At 46.0% G+C, this 24,319-nt stretch overlaps 1 protein-coding gene across 10 annotated transcripts in view; it reads right to left on the bottom strand.

Moving 5' to 3' along the window:
* TTLL10 (tubulin tyrosine ligase like 10) overlaps window positions 1-24,319 on the bottom strand; it is a 212,774-nt gene that overhangs the window by 5,124 nt on the left and 183,331 nt on the right. For all 10 annotated transcript variants that reach the window (XM_028740802.2, XM_028740803.2, XM_028740808.2 and 7 more), the window contains 8 exons: window positions 24,067-24,185; window positions 22,772-22,886; window positions 20,583-20,668; window positions 19,897-20,068; window positions 15,318-15,489; window positions 6,658-6,798; window positions 4,439-4,555; window positions 948-1,041 (listed from right to left, as the gene is read on the bottom strand). In XM_028740802.2, coding sequence (XP_028596635.2) covers window positions 948-1,041; window positions 4,439-4,555; window positions 6,658-6,798; window positions 15,318-15,489; window positions 19,897-20,068; window positions 20,583-20,668; window positions 22,772-22,886; window positions 24,067-24,185 — 1,016 coding nt within the window. The remainder of the gene's footprint in view (window positions 1-947; window positions 1,042-4,438; window positions 4,556-6,657; window positions 6,799-15,317; window positions 15,490-19,896; window positions 20,069-20,582; window positions 20,669-22,771; window positions 22,887-24,066; window positions 24,186-24,319) is intronic.

Consider the following 24,319-nt stretch of genomic DNA (forward strand, 5'->3'; position numbering starts at 1 on the left):
AGGCGACTATGGGGCTGTGGTGCTCATCTCGCTTTCAGGCCAAGGGAGCCGGCGTTTGTCTGCAGACGGGACACCGTGACGGAAGCCAGAGTGCATGGAAACGCTGTTTACCTTCCCACCGCAGCGGTACCTATTTATCTACTTGCACTGGTGTGTTTTTGAACTGCTGGGTTGGCAGGAGCTGGGGCAGAGCAACGGGAGCTCACCCCGTCGTGGGGATTTGAACTGTCGAACTTCTGTCCAGTCTATCTGAAGGAGCGTCTCCACCCCCATCATTCTACCCAGACACTGAGATCCAGTGCCAAGGGCCTTCTGGCAATTCCCTCAGTGCGAGAAGCCAAGTTACAGGGAACCAGGCAGAGGGCCTTCTCGGTAGTGGCACCCGCCCTGTGGAACGCCCTCCCACCAGATGTCAAAGAGAACAATAACTACCAGACTTTTGGAAGACATCTGAAGGCAGCCCTGTTTAGGGAAGCTTTTAATGTTTGGTGCATTAGTGTATTTTAATATTTTGTTGGAAGCCGCCCAGATGGGCAGGGTATAAATAAATTATTATTATTATTATTATTATTATTATTATTATTATTATTATTATTATTGGCAAGCCCAAGAGGCTCAGTGGTTTAGACCACAGTGCCACCCTCTCCTCCCTAGGAGCCAGTCTACAGCCACCTGGGCACCAACGCTGGGCAAAGGAGAGCTTGACAAAGTGTGCCAGGTCCAGGTGGCTGGAGCTGGTACTGTGGATGGGCTGATCAGCAGTCGAAGGCTTCCTGGAAGCTTGGGCAATTGCCTGACAGCGCCTATTCCTGGCACCAGGTCCCCTACACACCTATAGAACCCATGGGAGTCCTGGACACCTGATCAACTCTGTTCATGGCGGAGTCGGCTTGTTTCTGTGCTCCTGAACCCCTCCATTTCCCTCATGGCTGCTCAGCTTTGCTTACCCAGAGTCTCGTTCACCACCGTGGGAATGATGCTTTTCAAGGCGCTGCAGTTGGTGTGCAAGGCAGGGTTGGCGTTCATCTCCAGGAGCCAGACCTGATTTAAAAGGAAAAAAGGGGGGGAACAGATTTGTTTCTTTGCATACAGGCTGAGTTGCCGGATCTCCAGCTCTGGCCCTGAAATCCAGGCTGCAAATCAGGGTCTAGGTGTGTGTCTAGTTTAAAGCCTCATGATCCACTGGATCCTGCCTTTGAATCTGCCTTTGAATCTTTGAATTGGCATTGTTGGCCAATTGGTGCCAAAGAAGGATAGAACTTTTTTCATGTATGCTACAACAGCAGCAAGAATACTCATTGCAAAATATTGGAAGACACAAGATTTACCCACTCTGGAAGAATGGCAGATGAAGGTGATTGACTACATGGAATTGGCGGAAATGACTGGCAGAATCCGAGACCAGGGAGAAGAGTTGGTGGAAGAAGATTGGAAGAAATTTAAAGACTATTTACAGAAATATTGTAAAATTAATGAATGTTAGAAGGATGTTGGATAGAAAATAAGTGGTTTCCAGCTGTAATGCTTTAAGAGATATGGAAAAAAAAAGGTTTACAAATGGGTAAAAGTTTAATGGTAAGGATTTGCTGAACTAACAAACTAAACTGGAATACAAAAAAGGGAGGTACGAGGAGGTCTGGGGAAATAAGCGTAAGGAAGATATGTTATGAAAATTAATGTGTTTTTAACTGTTTTTATTTTGCATGTTTCTTTTTATTTTTCATCTTTTTTGTTATACCTTAAAAACTGTAATAAATATCTTTTGAATCCTGGATCTAAGACTCTGCAAGAGAATTATTGTGCGACAACACAGGGCTGTTTTTTTTAAGAAAGCACATGGCTCCCTACAAATCTTGGAAACTGTAGTTTAACCCTCATTGAGGTATAATTCCCAGCACCCTTAACAATCTAACATTTCTGGGATTCTTTGAGGAAAGTGATGTGCTACAAAGGCATGTGTGTGATCTCTGCTTTGTTGATTCTTGATAGCTCACTTGGTTAGAACATGGTGATGATAATGCCAAGGTTGCAGGTTCAGGCCAGCTGCATATTCCTGCATGGCAGGGGGTTGGAATAGCTGATCCTCAGGGTCCTTTCCAACTCCACAGTTTAATGATTCTGTGTTCTGTTTCCCCACAATTTGTTTCCGTTTTCCAATTTGACCAGTCAAAATGTTTTATGACTGCCACTAGGGGGCACTAAAGTCATTTCTATTTTCTCTTGTACCCACCTCCCCCCAAAAAATCTTTCCTGTTGCAACAGAGGCTATATAAACAAGTTCAAGGAAGCTAAGAGTTTAAGGGGAAAGTGCCAGCCATATATTTCTGCAAGCAGTGGAAAAAATGAGCAGGGCAGCGGTGGATTCAGGAGAGCGGTGGCTTTCTTGGAAGTGTGAAAAATATCCACAAAACATTTGACTCATATAGAATTGTTTTTATGCATATGTAGTTTGAATTAATCATAAGTGGCTATAATTTATTTAACTGGGTGCTGAAGATAATGAAGATTATGATGTCCTTTGACCTCATGGACTGAATATCCAGTTTTACTTGCTGTGTTGTTTTAACGGGGATGTTCTATTGCACATTTTCATCATGGCCATTTATAGTTTAATATTTAAGCAGGATAGTTTTGCTGTGGGTTTTGCCTACGATATATATATTTAAAATTATTCCTTATTTTAAACAATGCAGTGCAAATGTTTTTTGTGTATGTGTTTCGTAAACTGCTTAGAAAACGTTTGGGCAGTACATGGTATATACCGTATTTTTCGCTCTATAACACGCACCCAACCATAACACGCACGTTCTATTAATAATCATTGGGTTGTGTGCAACAAGCCCTACTCAGAGTATGCCCATTGAAATGAATGGACCAAAGTTAGTCGTATCCATTAGTTTCCACCAGTCTACTTTGAGTGGATGAAAATGGGATAAAATCCCTTATTATGATCAATCATCAACGAGTTGTAGTCAACGAACATTTACTCTGAGTAGACCCACTGAAATCAAAGTGTGTCATGGTCCTTAATTTCAGTGGGTCAATTATAACAAAAGTTCACTGACGACAACCTATTATTATTATTATTATTATTATTATTATTATTATTATCCTATAGAGCTACCTGGATTTCAGAAATACAGTGGTACCTCAGGTTACATACGCTTCAGGTTACAGAAATAGTACCTCGGGTTAAGAACTTTGCTTCAGGATGAGAACAGAAATCGTGTTCTGGCGGCACAGCGGCAGCAGGAGGCCCCATTAGCTAAAGTGGTGCTTCAGGTTAAGAACAGTTTCAGGTTAAGAACGGACCTCCAGAACGAATTAAGTACTTAACCTGAGGTACCACTGTAGCCTTTGCTCCATGAATTTGTCCAATCCTCTTTCAAAGCCATCCAAGTTGGTGGCCACCACTGCCTCCTGTGGCAGGGAGTTCCGTAGTCCAACTATGCACTATGTACGTCCAGAATCTTCCAACATTCAGCTTCACTGAATGTCCATGACTTCTAGTATACCCACGCCATATAACATCCGGAAGCCAGCAGCGGGCGGGTCCAGAGGGACAAAGTGTGCAAAGCGACGAGTGCAAATTCTACCTCTGTACAGTGGGCTGGTTTCTACACACCCCTCTAAATCCTCTATCCAGGAAAGAAAGAGGCATGATCTGAGTTCAAGGACACATTCCAGCCAGGCAAAAACTCTCAGGGTAGGTGTGAAGCAAGGCTGGTGAGGGGATGTGGCTAGGCAGAGAGACCTGGAGGCTCACCCCATACAGCCATCATTCCCAGATCTATGGGTTCATTATCCATCAGGAGTCCCTTAGCCATAGCTGTCAACTTACAGATTTGAAAATAAGGGACCAGCAGCCTCGAAAATAAGGGATCAGCAGCCAAAATAAGGGATTTTCAGAGCACAGGTATGTTCGACTTTTGAGCCCCTCCAAGCCAAAGGCAGAAAGCCCAGCCAGCAGCCAAACGAAGCCTCCTCAAGCGGTGGTTCCCACAGCGCAGCAACCCAGCAAAGGGGATGCAGCAAGGAAAACCACCGTCACCTCTCCACTGGGAAGCGCTGAGCAAAGGCGAGTCCCCAGGCAACACGGCCGATTTGATCGGCACAAGGCATGCAAGCTCCACCCCCCCAGTCATTCTTAAGACTCCTTATTGGGTGAGCAACACAGCCAAGCAACACAGCTGGAGCTTCCCTCCTCCCTGGCCGGCATGGAGGGAGGGAGAGGAGCTGCTTCCTTTGAAACCCGGGAAATTTAAGGGACATCATCAATAAGGGACAGCAGCAGGACACAGCACTGGGATAAGGGACTTTCCCGCCAAATAAGGGACGGTTGACAGCTATGCCCTTGGCTGTCCTCCCCAAGCCCTGACTCTGGAGACTCGTGCCTCTCGCGGCCCACTCAGCCGAGGATGCGGCCCCATGACTGTACCTTGAAGTCTTCGTCGATTAAGAAGTCGCAGCCAATAAGATCAAAGTAGCCCATCTTGCACTCCAGCTTGGACTTGACCGCCAGGAAACACTGCAACATGATCTCTTTCATTCTCTTCTGAAAGACACAGAAGGACGGCATGATCCCGGAAAGATTCCCCCTGCCCCACAAGACCTCTTGCGAGTCAGGGGAAGCCACAAAAGATCCAGATTAGAGGATCTGCTTATGTCCAGTCCTCAGGTGGTCCCCCGCTCATCCCTACTCAGAGTAGAGCCATTGGAAGTCGCGAACGCTTGCCCACTCATGGCTTATATTTATTTATTTTTACACCCCAACTTCTTCTTCCCTGAAGGAACTCAAGGTGGCATACATAGTCTTCCCCCACCCTGTTTTATCCTCACAAAGACCCTGCGAAGTAGGCTAGGCAGAGAGAGACAGGGACTGGCCCAAGGTCATCCCCAGTGAGGTTCATGGCCGATAATAAATAAATAAATAAATAAATAAATAAATAAATAAATTTTATTTATACCCTGCCCTCCCAGGCCACAGCTGGGCTCAGGGCTGCTAACACCAGTAAAATTACAGTAAAATCATTAAAAAAAAGAACAATTTAAAATACGGGTTAAAATGCAATTTAAAATGCAGCCTCATTTTAAAAGTAGCCTATAGATCAAAACCAAAAGGGGAGGGAAAACATAAGGGTCAGACTGAGTCCAAACCAAAGGCCAGGCGGAACAGGGTCTTGCAGGCCCTGCGGAAAGATGTCAAGTCCCGCAGGGCCCTAGTCTCTTGTGACAGAGCGTTCCACCAAGTCGGGGCCAGTACTGAAAAGGCCCTGGCCCTAGTTGAGACCAATCTAACCACCTTGCGACCTGGGACCTCCAAAGTGTTGTCATTTGTGGACCTTAAGGTCCTCCGTAGGGCATACCAGGAGAGGCGGTCCCGTAGGTACGTGGGTCCTAGGCCGAGAAGCTTCTCTCCATGAGCAAAAGCGGCCCCACCCTTTACCGACCCCCTTTCCCTACTCTTTCAGAGGTGGCACCCATTCTGTGTCATGCCACGCCTCGACAGCAGCCATTTTGTGTTAGACTGAACTCTCAATGGCAGCCATTTTGTGGCTGGTGTCCAGGAGCACTTTCTCAACATCCCCAAGATGCCTATTGGCAGGTACGGTCATATGGGCATCTGTACCAATCAAGTTCCACGAGGCTCTCCAATTCGGTCAGCTGGTGGAGTTGGCTTATGTGGTCCAGTGGGGGCATAATGGTTTAGAGCAGGGGTCAGCAAACTTTTCCAGAGAGGGGCCGGTCCACTGTCCCTCAGACCTAGTCCCCAGACTATATTTTGAAAAAAAAAATAAAAATGAACAAATTCCTATGCCCCACAAATAACCCAGAGATGCATTTTAAATAAAAGCACACATTCTACTCATGTAAAAACACCAGGCAGGCCCCACAAATAACCCAGAGATGCATTTTAAATAAAAGGGCACATTCTACTCATGTAAAAACACGCTGATTCCCGGACCGTCCACGGGCCAGATTTAGAAGGCGACTGGGCCGGATTTGGGCCCTGGGCCTTAGTTTGCCTACCCATGGTTTCGAGCATCAGACCAGGACCTGCGAGACCAGGGTTCAAATCCACCACTCGGCCGGAAGCTCATTGGATGACCCAGTGGCTTGCCTCTCAGCCCAACCTACCTCACAGGGCTGTTGCAGAGATTAAATAAGAGGGAGGGGGAAACCATGGGTAAAGGTAAAGGGACCCCTGACCACCAGGTCCAGTCGTGACAAGACTCTGGGGTTGCGGCGCTCATCTCGCTTTATTGGCCAACGGAGCCGGCGTACAGCTTCCGGGTCATGTGGCCAGCATGACTAAGCCGCTTCTGGCGAACCAGAGCAGCGCACGGAAATGCCGTTTACCTTCTCGCCGGAGTGGTACCTATTTATCTACTTGCACTTTGGCATGCTTTCGAACTGCTAGGTTGGCAGGAGCAGGGACCGAGCAACGGGAGCTCACCCCGTCGCAGGGATTCGAACCGCTGACTTTTCGATTGGCAAGTCCTAGGCTCTGTGGTTTAACCCACAGCGCCACCCGCGTCCCATACAAATACAATAAATAATAATAGAGAAACAGTGGAGCAGCATGACAGCCTGATCCTGGAGAACTGGCTACAAATGCTGTGGCAGCAGCTGTGGGGTGGAAGTGTGGAAACTCACAGTGAACCCATTGAAGACCCAGTCCTTAGGGAGCCCTTTTATGTGCCTGAACCTCTCGTTGATGTAGTTGTTTAAGCGCTCCATGCACCACACCGTCTCCTCCTTGACGTAGCTGTACATCGGACTCTTCTTCTGAACGTACTGTGGGGAGTTGGCAGAGAAAACAGGCGCCCTTGTTAGGGGCTGTGCATTGTAGCGCTGGAGCTGTGACCCCCCCTCCCTCCTGAGGACAAGGGTCTGGGCAAGGAGCAAGGGGAAGTGGGTTTGAAGGACGGGGAGCAGGAGGGTGGGCAAGCCGAGCAAGCGGGGGGGGGGGAGCCGCTAGGATTGCTTATAACAACCTAAGGTGGGATCAGGCTAAAGTCCCATCTAGCCCAGCCTCACATTAGCCAAGCAGATGCCCCTTTTCCCTTTTCTTGCAAGGAATCCTATTCGGAATAAGGGAATTTCCCTTTAAAAAAGGGAAACGTTGACAGCTATGATGGGAAGCAGGACCTGAGCGGCACAGAAACTCTCCCATCTTGTGTTTCCAAGGAAGTGGAATTCAGACTGCATTCAGAAGTGGAGTTTGGACACAGCTGTCATGGCCAGGAACCTAACCCGCCATTAATTTCTCTTACCCCCCACCCACTTTAAAGCCATTCAAGTTGGTGACCGCCGCTACTTCTTGACGAAGTGGATCCCACCGTTTAACCAGGTGCAGGGTGCATGTATTGACTGATTATTTCAGCTCTTACAACCCATCCTTCCTCCTTGGATGGAGCCCAGAGCCACAAGACAATAAAACCACATTAAAAAGAGACAGAGAGAGCAACATTTGACCTTTGTTTGGTGCTTTGAATCCCTTGGATTCCACCATTTCACTCAGATTTTGTGTGGATTCAATTTGTTTTAACGTTGGCTGAAAAAGAGGGGGCAGGACTTTCTGCAATTTCTCTCTCCCTTCCACATAATATGAGAACCCTAGGGGTTCGTCCACTAGCCCTCCAAATGGTGTAGCATTAAAGCCGCTAGCACACTTGCAAAGCTAAGCAGGGTCTGGTCTGGTTTCAAATTGGATGGGGAACCGCATGTTGAGATTTCTGCATTGCTAGGGGTTGGACTGGATGACCCTCGAGGTCCCTTCCAACTAGTCTATAATTCTATGAAGCTGAATATTGGGAGATTCGGGGCAGACAAAAGGAAGGTCTTGGACTTCCAGGTTAGCGCCATCGGTAATGGCGGATTCCCTCTGACTCTGCGGGAATTGGGTCTGCACCGCTATGGCGAAGCGGGGACCCTCCAAAAATCACAGGCGGGTGAAGCCTGTGAGTGTGGGACTCAGGGGGCACCTTTCGCGCCCCCCTAATTTGTAAAGGAACCCATTTAAGGGCTCCGGAGCGAAGCGGGGCGAGTGGTGCGGTGCTGAGAGTCAACTGCTTCTTCCGTGGAGCGGAGCCGCACAGCCGTTACCGGAGAGCGCTGACTTTTTCCTGTGACAATTCGGCTACAAAAAGCAACTACCTGTGAGTAGGATAAAAGTGGAAATAAAGAAAAGAAAAGGCTTAATTCGGAACCGAAGCGGGGAGGTATAAACAGGAAGTCCGCCTTCCGTTTCTTGTAAATAGACTAAAGCAAAGAGACTGTAAGCTAAAGACTTTGAAAGTCAATTGGAAAGGACTATAATTCGAATATCAAAACAAGTGATTTCCCCCCTTGGCAGCAGGAGAGGAGGGGGGAAAGGATTGAACTGTATTTTCCTGCAAAAAGAGGGGGAAGGAAATAAAATCCACCGCTTAAAACCTGGGAACGGGCTGCCAATGGACAATAAGACTGCCGTTTTGTGAAATGCACTTTTTGTGAATAGAGTACTTTTTGACAGCTAATTCTGCAAGAGAGATACATTGTTCCTGGCTGGCTTCTCCTGATTTTAAAGTGACTGAAAAGTAACTGAATTTGAAACTGTTGCTTACTTTGTGAAATGGGGGTTTTAAAAAGAGTTATTTTTTAATGCAACAAGTCTTGACTGTTACTGTGTCCCCCTAGAGGAAGTTTGAAATTGTTACAACAACTGGGCCAGGGGAATTTTCCACTTCAAAACAAGCTATAACCGTGGGATTGACCTTGGGTTGTAGTAAGAGTGTTATGGCAGATGGGAAAGAAAAGATAGATTTGCTTCAAGAAAAAACAACGAGGACTGGTAAATCCTGGCAGCGAAGAGCTTCAGCATCTGGCCCTTCAGCATCTGGCAATGAGAGGGTTTCTGATACAACAGAATGCTATAAAGAAGAGAACTCAAAATGAGAAGAAAGATAAAATTTTGGAGAAAATAAAGTGAGAAGAAATTGAGAGCAAAACCAAAGTCGCAAGAAATTTTGAGAGAAATAAAGTTGTACCAAGTACAATATATGAAAACGATGAATCAGGAAATAGAATGGAAAATTAAACAGATGAAACAAAAGACATTTGAGTCGGCTAATAAATGTGGGAAATTGTTGGCTTGGCAAATGAAAAAAAGACAAAAACTTAATACCGTCACAAATTTGGAGGTGGAAGGAAAGAATATACAGAACCCAGTGGAGATTAAAAATTGTTTCCAGAGATACTTTAAACAATTATACACACAAGGGCCACAGAAAGAAATTGATATAGACCGCTTTTTGAAAGTAAATGGATTACAAAAGATTTCCCAAGAAAATAAAGTATTGTTGAATTGTAAAATAACTGAACAGGAGGTAGAAGGTGCCATTCAGAGCATGCAATTAGGTAAATCTCCAGGACCAGATGGATTGACTTCTAGATACTACAGAACTTTGAAAGAATGGCTAATACAACCTTTAAAGGAAGTCTGTAATGAAATATTAGAAGGGAAAAGGGCACCGGAGACGTGGAAGGAAGCGTATATCACACTTATACCGAAAACAGAGACTGAAAAGACACAGCTCAAGAACTACCGCCCCATATCATTGCTTAATGTGGATTATAAAATTTTTGCAGACATTTTGGCAAGAAGATTAAAAAAAGTATTAATGGAAGAGATTCATAAAGATCAAGCAGGCTTTCTCCCGGGTAGACACTTGTCTGATAATATGAGAAATATAATTAATATTTTAGAAAAATTGCAAGTGAATATAAATACAAAGGCAGTTTTGATATTTGTGGACGCGGAGAAAGCTTTTGACAATATTTCCTGGAGTTTTGAAAACGGTATAAGTGCAATATATTCAGAACAAAAGGCCAAATTAATTGTAAATAATGTGGTGACGGAGGAATTTAAGATAGAGAAAGGGACTCGACAAGGTTGCCCAATATCCCCATTGCTTTTTATATCAGTCCTGGAGGTCCTTTTAAATATGATTAGAAGGGACCAATTGGTTAAAGGTATACAAGTCGGAGCTAAACAGTACAAATTGAGAGCATTTGCAGATGATTTAGTATTGACATTACAGGAGCCAGAATCTAGTACTAAAAGAGTATTGGAACTGAGTCAAGAATTTGGTCAAGTTGCAGGATTTAAGTTGAATAAGTCAAAAACTAAGGTTTTAGAGAAAAATTTAACAGCGATCGAAAGAGAGAGGTTTCAGAAGGAGACAGATTTGACATTGGTTAAGAAAGTGAAATACCTGGGGGTTAATATGACAGCTAAGAATGTGAACCTATTTAAAGATAACTATGAGAAATGTTGGGCGGAAGTGAAAAAAGATTTAGAAATATGGTTGAATTTGAAGCTTTCACTTCTAGGCCGTATAGCTGAGATAAAAATGAATGTATTGCCAAGAATGCTATTTTTGTTTCAAACATTGCAAATTTTGGATAAAATGGATTGTTTCAAGAAGTGGCAGAGAGATATTACTAGATTTGTCTGGCAGGGCAAGAAGCCTAGAATAAAATTTAAAATACTAACGGATGCAAAAGAAAGAGGTGGATTTGCCCTGCCAGACCTTAAACTTTATTATGAGTCGGCCGCATTATGCTGGCTGAGAGACTGGCTGCTTCTTGAAAACACAGACATTCTGGATTTAGAAGGTTTTAACAATGTATTTGGGTGGCATGCATATCTGTGGTATGATAAGGTCAAAGCACATAAAGCATTTAAAAACCATATCGTCAGGAAAGCATTGTTTAATGTCTGGATAAGATATAAGGACTTACTTGAGAACAAAACCCCAAGGTGGTTGTCACCGATGGAAGCGAAGGCCCAGAAAAAGCTCAATATGGAGGCCAAATGGCCGAAATATTGGGAAATTTTGGAACAAGAGGGAGATAAATTGAAATTGCAGAGTTTTGAAAAACTAAAAAATAAAGTGCGAGATTGGCTTCATTATTATCAAATAATGGAGGCATTTAATGTGGACAAGAAAATTGGCTTCCAGGTGGAAAAATCAAAATTGGAAACAGAACTGTTAGACTCCAAAACTAAGACTTTGTCAAGAATGTATAACTTGCTGTTGAAATGGAATACTCAGGATGAAACAGTGAAATCTGCTATGATTGTCAGGGAACTGCCATCGGAAAGACAGGAGGTGGAGAGGCTCCCGGAGTTTGAGACAGACATAGCAGCTGAAGAGGGAACCAGCAGAGGGAGAGGAGGGGCTCCAGGGGAAAGTGAGTCGGAGGGATGGCTCAGAGACACTTCCAGCGAAAACAGTGGGGAGGTGTCAAGACCTCCTATAGGGACACCCACTCCTCGCCGGAAACTGTCACGCCGAGAGTCCAGAAGACGTGTTTCCGTTAAGGAGCTTTTATGCTGGAAGAGATTCCGTAAGAGACCACTTTCGGATTCTGCTAGCGACTGACAGAGCCATATCTGAGGGGCTCCGTCGCAGGCAGGGGTTTGCGCACTTGGCCAAACTCTGAGGGACTAGGATTTTACGCACAAGCAGCTCATCATCCCATCACAATGATTAAATGGGCATAAGATGTTGGACATAATATTATGATGGCTGATTGGGAACAGTTATGGACCACAGGTATGAAGTTCACAGCATGTAATGCCTTAAGAGAGAATATTATGAAAATGATATACATGACACCAGTCAAGCTTGCAAAAATCTATCATTTGCCCGATAATAAATGTTGGAAATGTAAAGAAACTGAAGGTACATTCTTTCACCTTTGGTGGACGTGCCCAAGGATTAAGGCTTTCTGGGAGATGATATATAATGAAATGAAAAAGGTATTTAAATATACCTTCCTGAAGAAATCAGAGGCCTTTCTCCTGGGCATTGTCGGCCAATTGGTGCCAAAGAAGGATAGAACTTTCTTTATGTATGCTACAACAGCAGCGAGAATACTTATTGCAAAGTATTGGAAGACTCAAGATCTACCCACACTGGAAGAATGGCAGATGAAGGTGATGGACTATATGGAACTGGCGGAGATGACTGGCAGAATCCGAGACCAGGGAGAAGAGTTGGTGGAAGAAGATTGGAAGAAATTTAAAGACTATTTACAGAAATATTGCAAAATTAATGAATGTTAGAATGATGTTGGAATGAAGTTAAGTGGTTTTAGCAGCAATGTTATTAAGGGTTAATAAAAATGGATTATTATTAGATGGGAATTTGAAGTAAAAATATACTAAGAAAAAGGATCAAGATAAGAACAAAGAGGGAAAGGATTTGCTGAATTAATTAACTGATTTGGGATGCAAAAAAGGGAGGTGTGAGGAGGTCCAGGAAACAAGTGAATGAAAGATAAGATATGGAAATACTGATTTGTTTTTTGTTGTTGTTTTTTAGTTTTTTTGTAATTTTGTTTGAAATTTTAATAAATATTATTATTATATAAAAAAAGGAAGGTCTTCTTCATGTGGCCCAGAACTAAACAGAGAAATTAATTCCCCAAACAGGTAATGACGGACTGGGCAAATTCATACGGGATGTTCCATGATGCATTATGATTTACTGTTTACAACTATATTACTATGTTCTTGTTTCAAGCTGCAAAGAGAAGTTTTTTTTGTTATTGGGTGCACATGCAAATATTGTCCATAAAATAAAAGGCGTGCGGACACAAATCTAGGAACCTCAATCAAACGGGCAGTTTTCCAGAAAGCAAAGGGGTGAGTCTTCCACGGACCTTCTGTTTACACATTTCTCAGCGAAGGGGCAGCAACAGGGGGAGCCTCCTGGTCTCTCCCCTTTGATTCCATCCACCTGGCAGATCCCCGCTTCTTAAATATGAAAATTCAAACCATTCCCTCCTCGCTCCCACCCACTCAGGCGGGACACAATTGGGGGCGGAGAGGCAGATTTCTGTGCCGCCGCCGCCACCTGCTCTGCCATGAATTTCCTGGCCTCCTCCCCACCCCACCCCACCCCCCGCCGATGAGATTTGCAGGTACTCTTTTGAATAACAACACCTGGCCCTCATTTCATGTCCTTTGTGGCAGCGGGGTCTCTCCGGAGCCAGTGTGGCACCGCAGCTCTCCAAATCCCAAGCTGAGCAAACAGCTCTGTTCAAGGCAAAAAAACAAACCACACACACAAGGCGCCCATCTTGCCAAAGCCATTAAGCTGCAGGAAGGCGATACCAAGTGGGCTGGGCTGGCAGGGATAACATATGCTCCAGCTGTCCCTGTTTACCAGGGATGGATGGCCCTTATTTTCTGGTGCCCGTCCTCAGAGCGAGAAGAGAAATCAATTCCTGTCTGTGTTTCTCCTCTTGGGCGAGTGTGACGTATTTGATAGCAAATGGGGGGCCTTAGAATCAAAAAGCCCCATTTCAGGCCTTGCTCTGATCATGCCTCTTGCTCAAGAGGCCTCAGAAAACTATTTATGAATTATTTCAAAACATCTATATGCCGCTTAATCGTAAACCCCTGCTCTCAAATCAACACCTCAAAGCGGTTTGCAAAATGTTACCTGGATGGCTTACAAAAACGCCACATTTAAATTAAATCTCTCTCATCTCACCCGAGCCCTCGAAGGGAGACGGATGAATTCGCCAGCCTTCCCTGCACATAGAAATCTAGATGGTCGAGGGGGTAGGTGTCGTTTATGGCATGGGTTGTGGGGAACCTGTGGCTCTCTGGACATTGTTGCTGCTGTTAATAATGGTAATAATTAGTATTAATCAGCTGCCTCCTCACTCAAATGGCCCCAAGTGACTTACAAACACAAAACCAGTCACAACAGGGACAGCAAATAAAACCTAGAAGTGCCTCTTTAGGAATAAAAGTCAGGTCTTACAGATCCTGCCCCTGTTGAACTCCAACTCCTATCACCCCTGAGCAAAAGTGATGCTGGCTTGAGGCTGACAGATTCAAACAATGTATTGCAGGCCGCAGGTATCGTCATATATTTTCATGACCTTGGCCCAGCTACTTAAATTTAGCACCTGCTGTTTTTGAGGGCTAGGCTTAGGGATGGGCAAATCTTTCCATTTCAGTTTTCCTCAATTTCCCGCTTTTTGCGATCTAAAGATTACCGTATTTTTTGCTCTATAGGACGCACTTTTTCCCCTCCAAAAATGAAGGGGAAATGTGTGTGCGCCCTATGGAGCGAATGCAGGCTTTCGCTGAAGCCTGGGGAGCGAGAGGGGTCGGTGCGCACCGACCCCTCTCACTCTCCAGGCTTCAGGCAGCTATCCGCAAACCTTTGGAGCGTTCCGAAGGCTTGCGGACAGCAGCCTGCAGCCTGAAGCCCGGCGAGCGCTGCGCCAACTCCCGCTGCGCTCGCCGGGCTTCAGGCAGCCATCCGCAAGCCTTCGGAGCGCGGCAGGAGTTCCCGCTGCGCTCGGAAGGCTTGCGGATAGCTGCCTGTTCTGGGGGCTGGGGTCGGGGGAAGCTCGGGCTTCCCCACCCCCAGCGCTGCAAGCTCCAGGAGCGGTGGCGAGGTTGTGCGCAATCTTGCCACCGCTCCTGGACCTGGGGGGGGGGGAATAATTCCCCCCCCTTTATTCCCCCCCCTAAAAACTAGGTGTGCCCTATGGTCTGGTGCGCCCTATGGAGCGAAAAATACGGTAGTTCTTCACCTTCCTGCATTGATTTGCAAATATCTTCTTCTTCTTTTAAAAAAAGAAAGTTCTCATGGAAGAGAAGCATTTTAATCTACATTTTCCCCTAATTTAACATCTCATTTTGCCTACCATTCATTTTCTTTTTGGAGGCAATTTCCCTTAATATATTGCCTTTGGAAGCATGTTAATTTTACCGATAAATGCCTTATTTATTTATTTCATAAAACCCACACGGCGCCTGATTTGCAAAACAGGCAACAACCACCTCAAAGCAGTTTTGCAAAAGAAAAAAGAAAATGAAGTGAAAACAAACAGACTTCTAAAAGGCTAAAATGCAGTAGACTAAAAGCAGATTAAAACTCGCACCAACTTTCTAAACGTCTGGATAGGCATGCCCAAACAATAAAGGTTTTTAGAAGGCACCAAAAAGAGGGCAGTGAAGGGGCCTGCCTGGTATCAACAGGCAGGGAGTTCCAATGGCTACATGCTGCCACATTCAAAGATCGCATTCTTACACACTTTCCCCACACTTTCAGAACCAGATCGCAACATTCAGAGCAGTGCGAATTTCAAAGAATGCCTGGCCTTGGTTTGCATATTGTTTGGGTACGATGCCTGTTTTAACATAACGCTCCACGTTTGAGAGAAGGCCCAACTATTTCCTGGTCCACAGAATCCTGCCTCCTGCTCAAATCCCGCCCCCCTCTCTCCCCCCTCACCTGATTGGTCAGATGAGAAGTGAGGTCTTCCGACTTGGGGTCGTAGTTGAGGCATGTGAGGCGGACGTAGCCGTGGCCAAAGAAGAGCATGAAGGGGCATGTGCAGGCGATGAGGAGGTATGAGCGAACATCAAACTTCTTCCCCTCTAAGAGCAGCGGCTTATCAATATACCTGAGAAACCGGGAGGATATGCATCTCTGTGGCACCTGAGCTTCTGAGGCTCTTCAAGTCTCGCTCATGCCAATCTGCTTATTTTATTTTTTATGTTCTAATCTATTTATTTATTTAATTATTATTGTTGTTGTTGTTGTTGTTGTTGTTGTTATAAATATAAATTTCAAAATAAATCAAAGAAAGCGCATGGAAAGGGTAACTTATTAACACAGCAGGCACAAAACAGCTCGATAACTATGCATCCTCATTATCTTAATATTTCCTTCCTCCGTTACAGTTTCTTTATGGGGGGGGGGGTTCCATGCAAAATTCTTCTTTCCAGGGTTTCGGGGTGAAAAGATAACTCAAAAGGTCCGTAGTCTAGAACACAGATTCCCAAAAGAGGTAGTGGGATAACCTGGGGTGGGGTGGGTGGGTTTCAAAGTTCATCCGTTTGGTTGAATTAATTAAACTAATTGGATTTTTGAATGCATGTGCAGCTAATGGTTACTGTTTCAAACCGCATTGCATTACAGTGGTACCAACAGTTACAAACACTTTGGGTTACAGACTCCGTTAACCCAGAAGCAGTACCTCGGGTTAAGAACTTTACCTCAGGATGAGAACAGAAATTGCACAGGGGCGATGTGGCGGGAGTGGGGGGCCCATTAGCTAAGGTGGTGCTTCAGGTTAAGAACCGTTTCAGGTTAAGAACAGACCTCCGGAACGAATTAAGTTCATAACCAGAGGTAAGTAAAGGTAAAGGTACCCCTGCCCATACGGGCCAGTCTTGACAGACTCTGGGGTTGTGCGCCCATCTCACTTAAGAGGCCGGGGGCCAGCGCTGTCTGGAGACACTTCCGGGTCACGTGGCCAGCGTGACATCGCTGCTCTGGCTAGCCAGAGCCGCACACGGAAACGCCGTTTACCTTCCCGCTAGTAAGCGGTCCCTATTTATCTACTTGCACCCAGGGGTGCTTTCGAACTGCTAGGTTGGCAGGCGCTAGGACTGAGCAACGGGAGCGCACCCCGCCGCGGGGATTCGAACTGCCGACCTTTCGATCGGCAAGCCCTAGGCGCTGAGGCTTTTACCCACAGCGCCACCCACGTCCTAACCAGAGGTACCACTGTATTATTATTCTTCCTTCCTGGATTGTGTGAACCACCATAATGAATAATAAAGGTTGGGTTGGGGGCACGAGGGATGAGTTCGTGGAACCAAGGGGGCGGTGACCCGAAAAAGTTTGGGAACCGCTGCTCTAGAATATATAGAGGACAGGAAGTGGGTATTATGATCCTTTATGCTTGTATATCCAATAAAGGCTTTCTAGATTTGTAAGATTGGCAGAGAATAACTAGAGAAAACAGAATAGACCTCCCAGCCCTGTGGACAGCACACAATGCTTCTGTTTTTCAAATACTGCTTGAACTGTTTTTGATAGTCGTAAGTGGACTGATTAAACTAGCCGTGCAATTGTCATGCTTGCAAGGAAAGTGGACATTAGCTGATGTTGAAAGTGGGCATTAGCTGATCTCATGTTTGTTTGATTTGATTACCCTGGCCTGAGGCAGTGTGTGTGTTTGTGTGTGTGTGTGTGTGTGTGTGTGTGTGTGTGTGTGTGTGTGTGTAGTGCCAGATTTAGGTATAAGCTAAACAAGCTATAACTTAGGGCCCCACTCTTTTGGGGGCCCTCAAAAAAATTAAAGGGGGGAAAAACTGGATCTACATTTCCAAAATATAAGATAAAAAGCAAATAAAATAAAACCTACAGCTTAATAATTATTTCACTATTAATATACTTCTTCTTAATTGTATTTCACTATTAATATACTTCTTCTTAATTGTATTTCACTATTAATATACTTCTTAATTGTATTTCAGCTCAACATTTACTTTGATAAAATACATATGTTGTTATGTGCAGATGGCTTTAGATACCTATTAGGTCCATAAATTACCATATAGCATATATATTCAACACAAATAACAGTGACAATTTGTTGTTGACAAAAGACAGCTGGACATATAAAGGGCCCCATTACCTTCAGTAGCTTAGGGCCTCATCAAACCTAAATCTGGCCGTGTGTGTGTGTGTGTGTGTGTGTGTGTGTGTGTGTGTGTGTGTACGCGCGTGTGTGTGTATGAATTTTTGCATTTCCACTTCTGTAGGAAGCCAGTTAGACGGGGAGGGGCGAGGGCAGGTGAGTGCAGCTGCTCAGCTCTCTAACAGCTTTGGTATATAGCATTAGAGACTCATTCAGCTCACACAATGCAAAGTCTTTGGCGTGCATTTCCCCCTTTGAAGCTCTCCTTAGATGCCCAGACAGAAATAATCTCTGATCTGTCTCTCTTTCTTTCTCTCTCTCTTCACCACCTGTTAAAATGCTAATGATCTGTCTGTGCCGATGACACGAAACTTTAAGAAGAGAGAGAAAGGTATTGGAAATGAAACTAGGCCGACTGAGGAAAAGACTCTGATCATACAAACGACAGGAAGTCCTTAGACCAGGAACGCTCGAGCTCTATATGCCAGGAGAAATAAAAGGAATAAGGAGGGGGTGGATATCCTGCTGTTGGCCCAATGTACGTGGGTGGCGCTGTGGGTTAAACCACTGAGCGTAGGACTTGCCAATCAGAAGGTCGGCAGTTCGAATCCCCGTGACGGGGTGAGCTCCTGTTGCTCAGTCCCTGCTCCTGTCAACCTAGCAGTTCAAAAGCACGTCAAAGTGCAAGTATATAAATAGGTACCACTCCGGCGGGAAGGTAAATGGCGTTTCCATGCGCTGCTCTGGTTCGCCAGAAGCAGCTTAGTCATGCTGGCCACATGGCCCGGAAGCTGTACCCTCGGCCAATAAAGCGAGATGAGCGCCGCAACCCCAGAGTCGGTCGCAACTGGACCTAATGGTCAGGGGTCCCTTTACCCTTTACCTTTACCCACCCGCTAAGACTTTCCGCAGTTGCTCTTACGCAAAACGCAGAATCCCGTGCAATCGCAGAAAACGGGATGGCACTTTGTTAACACCTTCTGTTCAGATCTCTGAAATTTGCACAAGTACAAAAGCATTTGGGGGAAGGGAACTTAATGTTTTTTTTGACACACACATTGCAAAAAAACTCAGTGAAGACTGAGTAAGCTCAGTGGCTGTGCAATGCCGATTGAATGTTTGGAGGAGCCATAAATGGAATGGAATCTAGAACAGGAATTCTAGATGCTGGAATGGAATCTAGAACAGGAATTCTAGATGCTAGAATGGAATCTAGAACAGGAATTCTAGATGCTAGAATGGAATCTAGAACAGGAATTCTAGGTGCTAGAATGGAATCTAGAACAGGAATTCTAGGTGCTAGAATGGAATCTAGAACAGGAATTCTAGATGCTAGAATGGAATCTAGAACAGGAATTCTAGATGCTAGAATGGAATCTAGAACAGGAATTCTAGGTGCTAGAATGGAATCTAGAACAGGAGGCCTCCAGGATGCCACACTCTGCTATTTTAACCCCCTGGTATGCGGGGTGTTTAACAGGGAGTTTGATGCAAGTCCCCGGCTTTTGCAGCCCATTAAGGGGGGGGACAGGGATGCTAGACGCAGAAGAGGTGCCAAATGGCTCTTGGGATTCTCACTAGGCCACACCCCCTGGCACCAGGCCACACACCTCTCCAGCCCAGCTTCACATCCTCCAGAATGGCTGGGATGTGTCACGGAACTCGACAGCATCACTTGCTTTCCTGGATGGAGGGTTGAGAAGAGTGCCGGGGACTGTGTTCAGGAAGCAGCACACTGTGCAAAGGTTAAGATTTGCAGCAGTTGCTCCTCCCACTTTTGCCACCGGCCCCACCCACTACTGGCCTGTGGCCCCTGGAAGGTAGCCTAGTAAGAGATGCAGACCCTGGGGGTGAAAAAAGTTGCCTGTTCCTGTCATACTGGTTGCATTCCAGGAGCTCGCATTTCTGCAAGATGACGGCCCAAGAAGGAGATTTCCCCAGCCCACCTGAGATCCCAGGCTTCCTTCACCTCAAGCGCACCAGTTAAGTTCCCCAAAGACCATCCAGCAACACCTTTCACCAGCCAGCTGGAAACTTGGGGCAGTGGGTTAGCAGAACCTCCATGTTATGTACTGAAATTCTCACCCTGGGCCAGCAGGGGGATACTGTAGATAGTTATGCAAACGAAGGATCGAAAGTGACGTTCAGTGATTGGATAGTTTGTATGCAAATGAAGGATCAAAAGTGACATTCAGTGATTGGCTAGTTACAGAAAATGGTTACTGTTGCATTCTAGTGGAGCTCTATATAAGCAGGCTGACGGAGCTCCTCAGTTCAGTTCTGTTCCAGCTTACAAATAAAGAGCTGCTTTGGAAGAATCGCTGTGTCGTCTGATATGTTCGCCCACAACTTAACACTCCACATCATTGCGTTCTCTACCTTTGAACGATCCTCGCCGGAGGAATTTTGTAAGGCAGTTTCTTGTACATAGGATCTTCCTCGATGCTGAGGAGCTTAGCTTGCAAGCTGTTGACCTCGGATTGGTTTTTGAGGAGGAAGATCCCTCGGCCTTGGTTCGAGCTGGTGGGCTTGCAGATCCAGATCTGAGGCTCTGCGGAGAAGAGGAGAAACACAGGCAGGTGCCTGATGGGTCTATCTGGCCCATCATGGCCTCCTGGGTTGTAGCTCAGTGGCGGAGCACCTGTCTCACATGCAGAAGGTCCCAGGTTCAATCCCCAAGGACATCTCCAGGTAGGATGGAGGATGTCCCCTTCCTGAAACTCTTGGAGAGCTACTGCCAGTCAGTGCAGGCAATACTGGCTGGCTGCTCTGATTTGGCCTGTGGACCTGTGGGAATATAATGGGGAGGCAGAGAACCATGTCTGCCACCTTGAGCTCTCTGGAGAAAAGGTGGGAGATAAACACAGCAATAAAAGAAAAGGAATTCCAACTATCTCAATTGAGAATAGTTTCTTTTGTCTGGAATCTACAGCCACAGCCCAATTCTGATCCAAAACCAGACAGTGCCTGAGCTAAGCAGGAGTTTGGCAGGATAGGAAAATTGTGAAATGAATTTATTTCCGCTTGGGAGGATGTGATTTAGCTCTGAAGCTCCTGACATTCACCTTCATATATTTCAAAGAATCTCTCTCTCTCGTCCTTGGTATCCAGGCGGAAAGTCTCAGGGAAAAAGTCCTCCATTCTCAAAACCCTGCAAAAGCCCAGGACAAGAAGAAGGGGTTGGAACTTGCATGCTCCTCATGAAGGGATCTGCCCCTCTCCAACTAAGGATGGGCGAACAACCTCTCAGTTTGGGTTTCTCCTTTTCCCAATATTCTGTCCAGTTCTCCACATTTCCACACCTGTTTGTCATTTGTTTAGTTACCTTAAAAGCCCTCTTGAAAACCCACCGGCGAATTTCTCCTAATACGCTCTCATTTGTATGCAATTCTGCCTGATGTACACATTTCCACAGAGCCATTTCCCCTAATACAATGCATTTTTTTTGTATGGTCTTGGCAGAAATAAAAAGGTAAAGGGACCCCTGACTGTTAGGTCCAGTTGTGGCCGACTCTGGGGTTGCGACACTCATCTCGCTTTATTGGCCGAGGGAGCCGGCGTACAGCTTCCAGGTCATGTGGCCAGCATGACTAAGCCTCTTCTGGAGAACCAGAGCAGCGCACGGAAACACCATTTACCTTTCCGCCGGAGCGGTACCTATTTATCTACTTGCACTTTGACGTGCTTTCGAACTGCTAGGTTGGCAGCAGCAGGGACTGAGCAAAGGGAGCTCACCCCGTCATGGGGATTTGAACCACCGACCTTCTGATCGGCAAGCCCTAGGCTCTGTGGTTTAACCCACAGCGCCACCTGCGTCTGCAATCAAATTCATGCTTTACCCTAGTCTGTGCACTTTTTGCACACATTTCTTGGGTTGAGAGCTGCACTGCAAAATTCAGGGCACACTTCGAAACATAGATGTGTTTCGGTTTCCGTATCGCTTCAGAAAGTGTTGTTTTGCTTTTTATTACGTTCTGTATTTTTAATAGATATACTGCAAACTGGCCTGTGAGCCTCGGACAAAGGGCAGTATATAAATTTAATTAATAAAAATAATATAAATAGGTTTGCTTTTAAATGAAAACTGGATCCAGTTTATTCCACACACCCTACCACAACACTGTCCAAACACTGGGTCCATATTTTTAGGGGGCGTGTTTGCCAGGCAGCCCCACTGCTGACATGCCCCCCCCACCAGTGTGGAAATTGGACAACTTTCCTCTTCAGCCAAGGCAGTTCATAGACCTCCATACCCTCAGCTGTGTGTCACATGATTCCTCATGATGTGATCCCAACCAATCAGTGAACACAATGATGTCACAAAGCCAAATAGCTCCAGATTTGAAACCCTGTCACACGCTGACATCTGGAGTTGAGGTTTTGAATGTTGGCACAGACTACATTCTGTTTCTGGAAAGCTGGCTACGGCTGGGGGATGTTTTTTGCAGGGTGCGTGGGAGAGGCAGTTAGATTATAGCTACTTCCCATAGTTAATGTTTTTTTTACTAAACTTTGTCCCTGAGGCACCTCCTGGCCTCCTAAAGCAAACATCACCCATTACTGGGAATGCAGCTACCAAGAAGCAAGAGAGGATTTTGCAGCCTGCGTAATTTTTGCAAATTCTATGCATATTTTCACCTTCTTTTGCATAATGTTGTGATGTTTGCTTTTGCCACACTTAATAATTCACTACAGCTGCACCATATGCTCCCCAGTGAATAGTTTTGGCACCAAAAGGGAGCTGTTAAAGGAATACCCCCCCCCAAAAAACCCCTACTACAATCAAGTCATCTTCCTTTTTATGCCCAATGATAAATGCCACTCTGCTGCCCCCTCTACATGCCCCTCATCTGCCCAAGGGCCACAGTCCTTTCTAGGCAAGATTCTGGGGGCCGCATTACAGTGGTGGGCAGAGTCAGATGAAAAATGAGTGGAGCAAGCCATGTGAATGTTATCTTTGTATGGTAGGCTACACATGCACACCAACACCCTTCTCTATCCTTCAACCAGCTGAGAAAGAAGCATTATGTGGGTTCGAGGACAAATTCCAGCCAGGCAAAAACACTCAAGGAGGTTGTGAAGCAGGTCCAGCGAGAGGCGGGGTTTGGCGAGAGGAAGGCGTGGCCTGTGGAACATCCCAAGGTCCAGATCAGAGAGGGCTAGAGGGCCACCTCTGGCCCCTCTGAGCTCAAGACCCTTTCCCCTTGAACAATATAAGGCGCAGGGAGGATGTGCTTCAGAGTTTAGGGCTCACTTTGTGGTCCTGCTGATCTTCTTCATCACCCGTTCATACTCCCTCAAGTTCATCAAAAGGCCGATCTTCGTAGTGAGGATCTTGTTGTTAGAGATCTGGTAAAGGAGCTGTTCTCCTGCAAAGGGAGGAATAGCGAGAGCCAAGGTGGAGCATGAAGGCTGGGTCAACCTCTCTCACACGCAACACATCCTTTATTGATAACCTTTGGGCCAAGCCCAACCACAAAGAAGAAGAAGAAGAAGAGTTTGGATTTGATATCCCGCCTTTCACTCCCCTTCAGGAGTCTCAAAGCGGCTAACAATCTCCTTTCCCTTCCTCCCCCACAACAAACACTCTGTGAGGTGAGTGGGGCTGAGAGACTTCAAAGAAGTGTGACTGGCCCAAGGTCATCCAGCAGCTGCATGTGGAGGAGCGGAGACGCGAACCCGGTTACCCAGATTACATGACTACCGCTCTTAACCACTACACCACACTGGCTCTCACAAGGGTGCAGGGAGCCCACTGACACCAGCTGCTGCTGGACTGCAGGGGTGCCAACAAGAATAAAATATTGTGGGGGCCAGGTAAGCCCCGCCCCACATATTTGATCACATGACATGGTGCACACACAACATTTGAATGGGAATAAAGGTAAAGGGACCCCTGACCATTAGGTCCAGTCATGACCAACTCTGGGGTTACGGCGCTCATCTCGCTTTATTGGCTGAGGGAGCCGGTGTACAGCTTCCGGGTCATGTGGCCAGCATAACTAAGCCGCTTCTGGTGAACCAGAGCAGCACACGGAAACGCCGTTTACCTTCCCGCCGGAGCAGTACCTATTCATCTACTTGCACTTTGATGTGCTTTTGAACTGCTAGGTTGGCAGGAGCAGGGACCGAGCAATGGGAGCTCACCCCGTCACGGGGATTTGAACCACCGATCTTCTGATTGGCAAGTCCTAGGCTCTGTGGTTTAACCCACAGCGCCACTCGCGTCTCGCTTTGAATGGGAATGCTCATCAGCTTTTAGACTCTTATGATGCTCATGGTTCCATTCCAACTCTATGATTCTGTGCAGAACAGCACCCATCAAGCTGTAGCTAATGGTAGTCAGTAGACCCACTGAAATGAATGGACCTCAGTTAGTCATGTCCATTGATTTCAATGGGTTTGAAAATCATCCCTGACCACTCGCCCTGCTGGCTGTGGTTGATGGAGGTTCAGCAACATCTGCCAAGCCTCAGGATCTCCACTCCCCTGCCCTAAAACCACTAGGGAAATGGTCTTTTTGGTGGTGGCTCCCCCAGGCCTCCTTACCTTCTCTGAAGTTGAAATAGGTGTCCCGGCATTTAGTCTCACACCATTTCAGGATGTAATCATCCCTCCGGTTGTCATAGATACGCTGCCAGCCTTTGTTCTTGCAGAAGGCGTTCAGTCTGCTCAGAGGAAGGAGACAAAACAATGAGGTCCAGCAACTTGTTGTTGTTTTTAAATAAAGAAGAGTCTGGCTACTGGATCAGGCCAAAGGCCCATCTAGTCTAGCCTCCTGATTTCACAGGGGCCAATCATC

The sequence above is a fragment of the Podarcis muralis genome, chromosome 7 (assembly GCF_964188315.1).
Source record: "Podarcis muralis chromosome 7, rPodMur119.hap1.1, whole genome shotgun sequence".
Taxonomy (NCBI): domain Eukaryota; kingdom Metazoa; phylum Chordata; class Lepidosauria; order Squamata; family Lacertidae; genus Podarcis; species Podarcis muralis.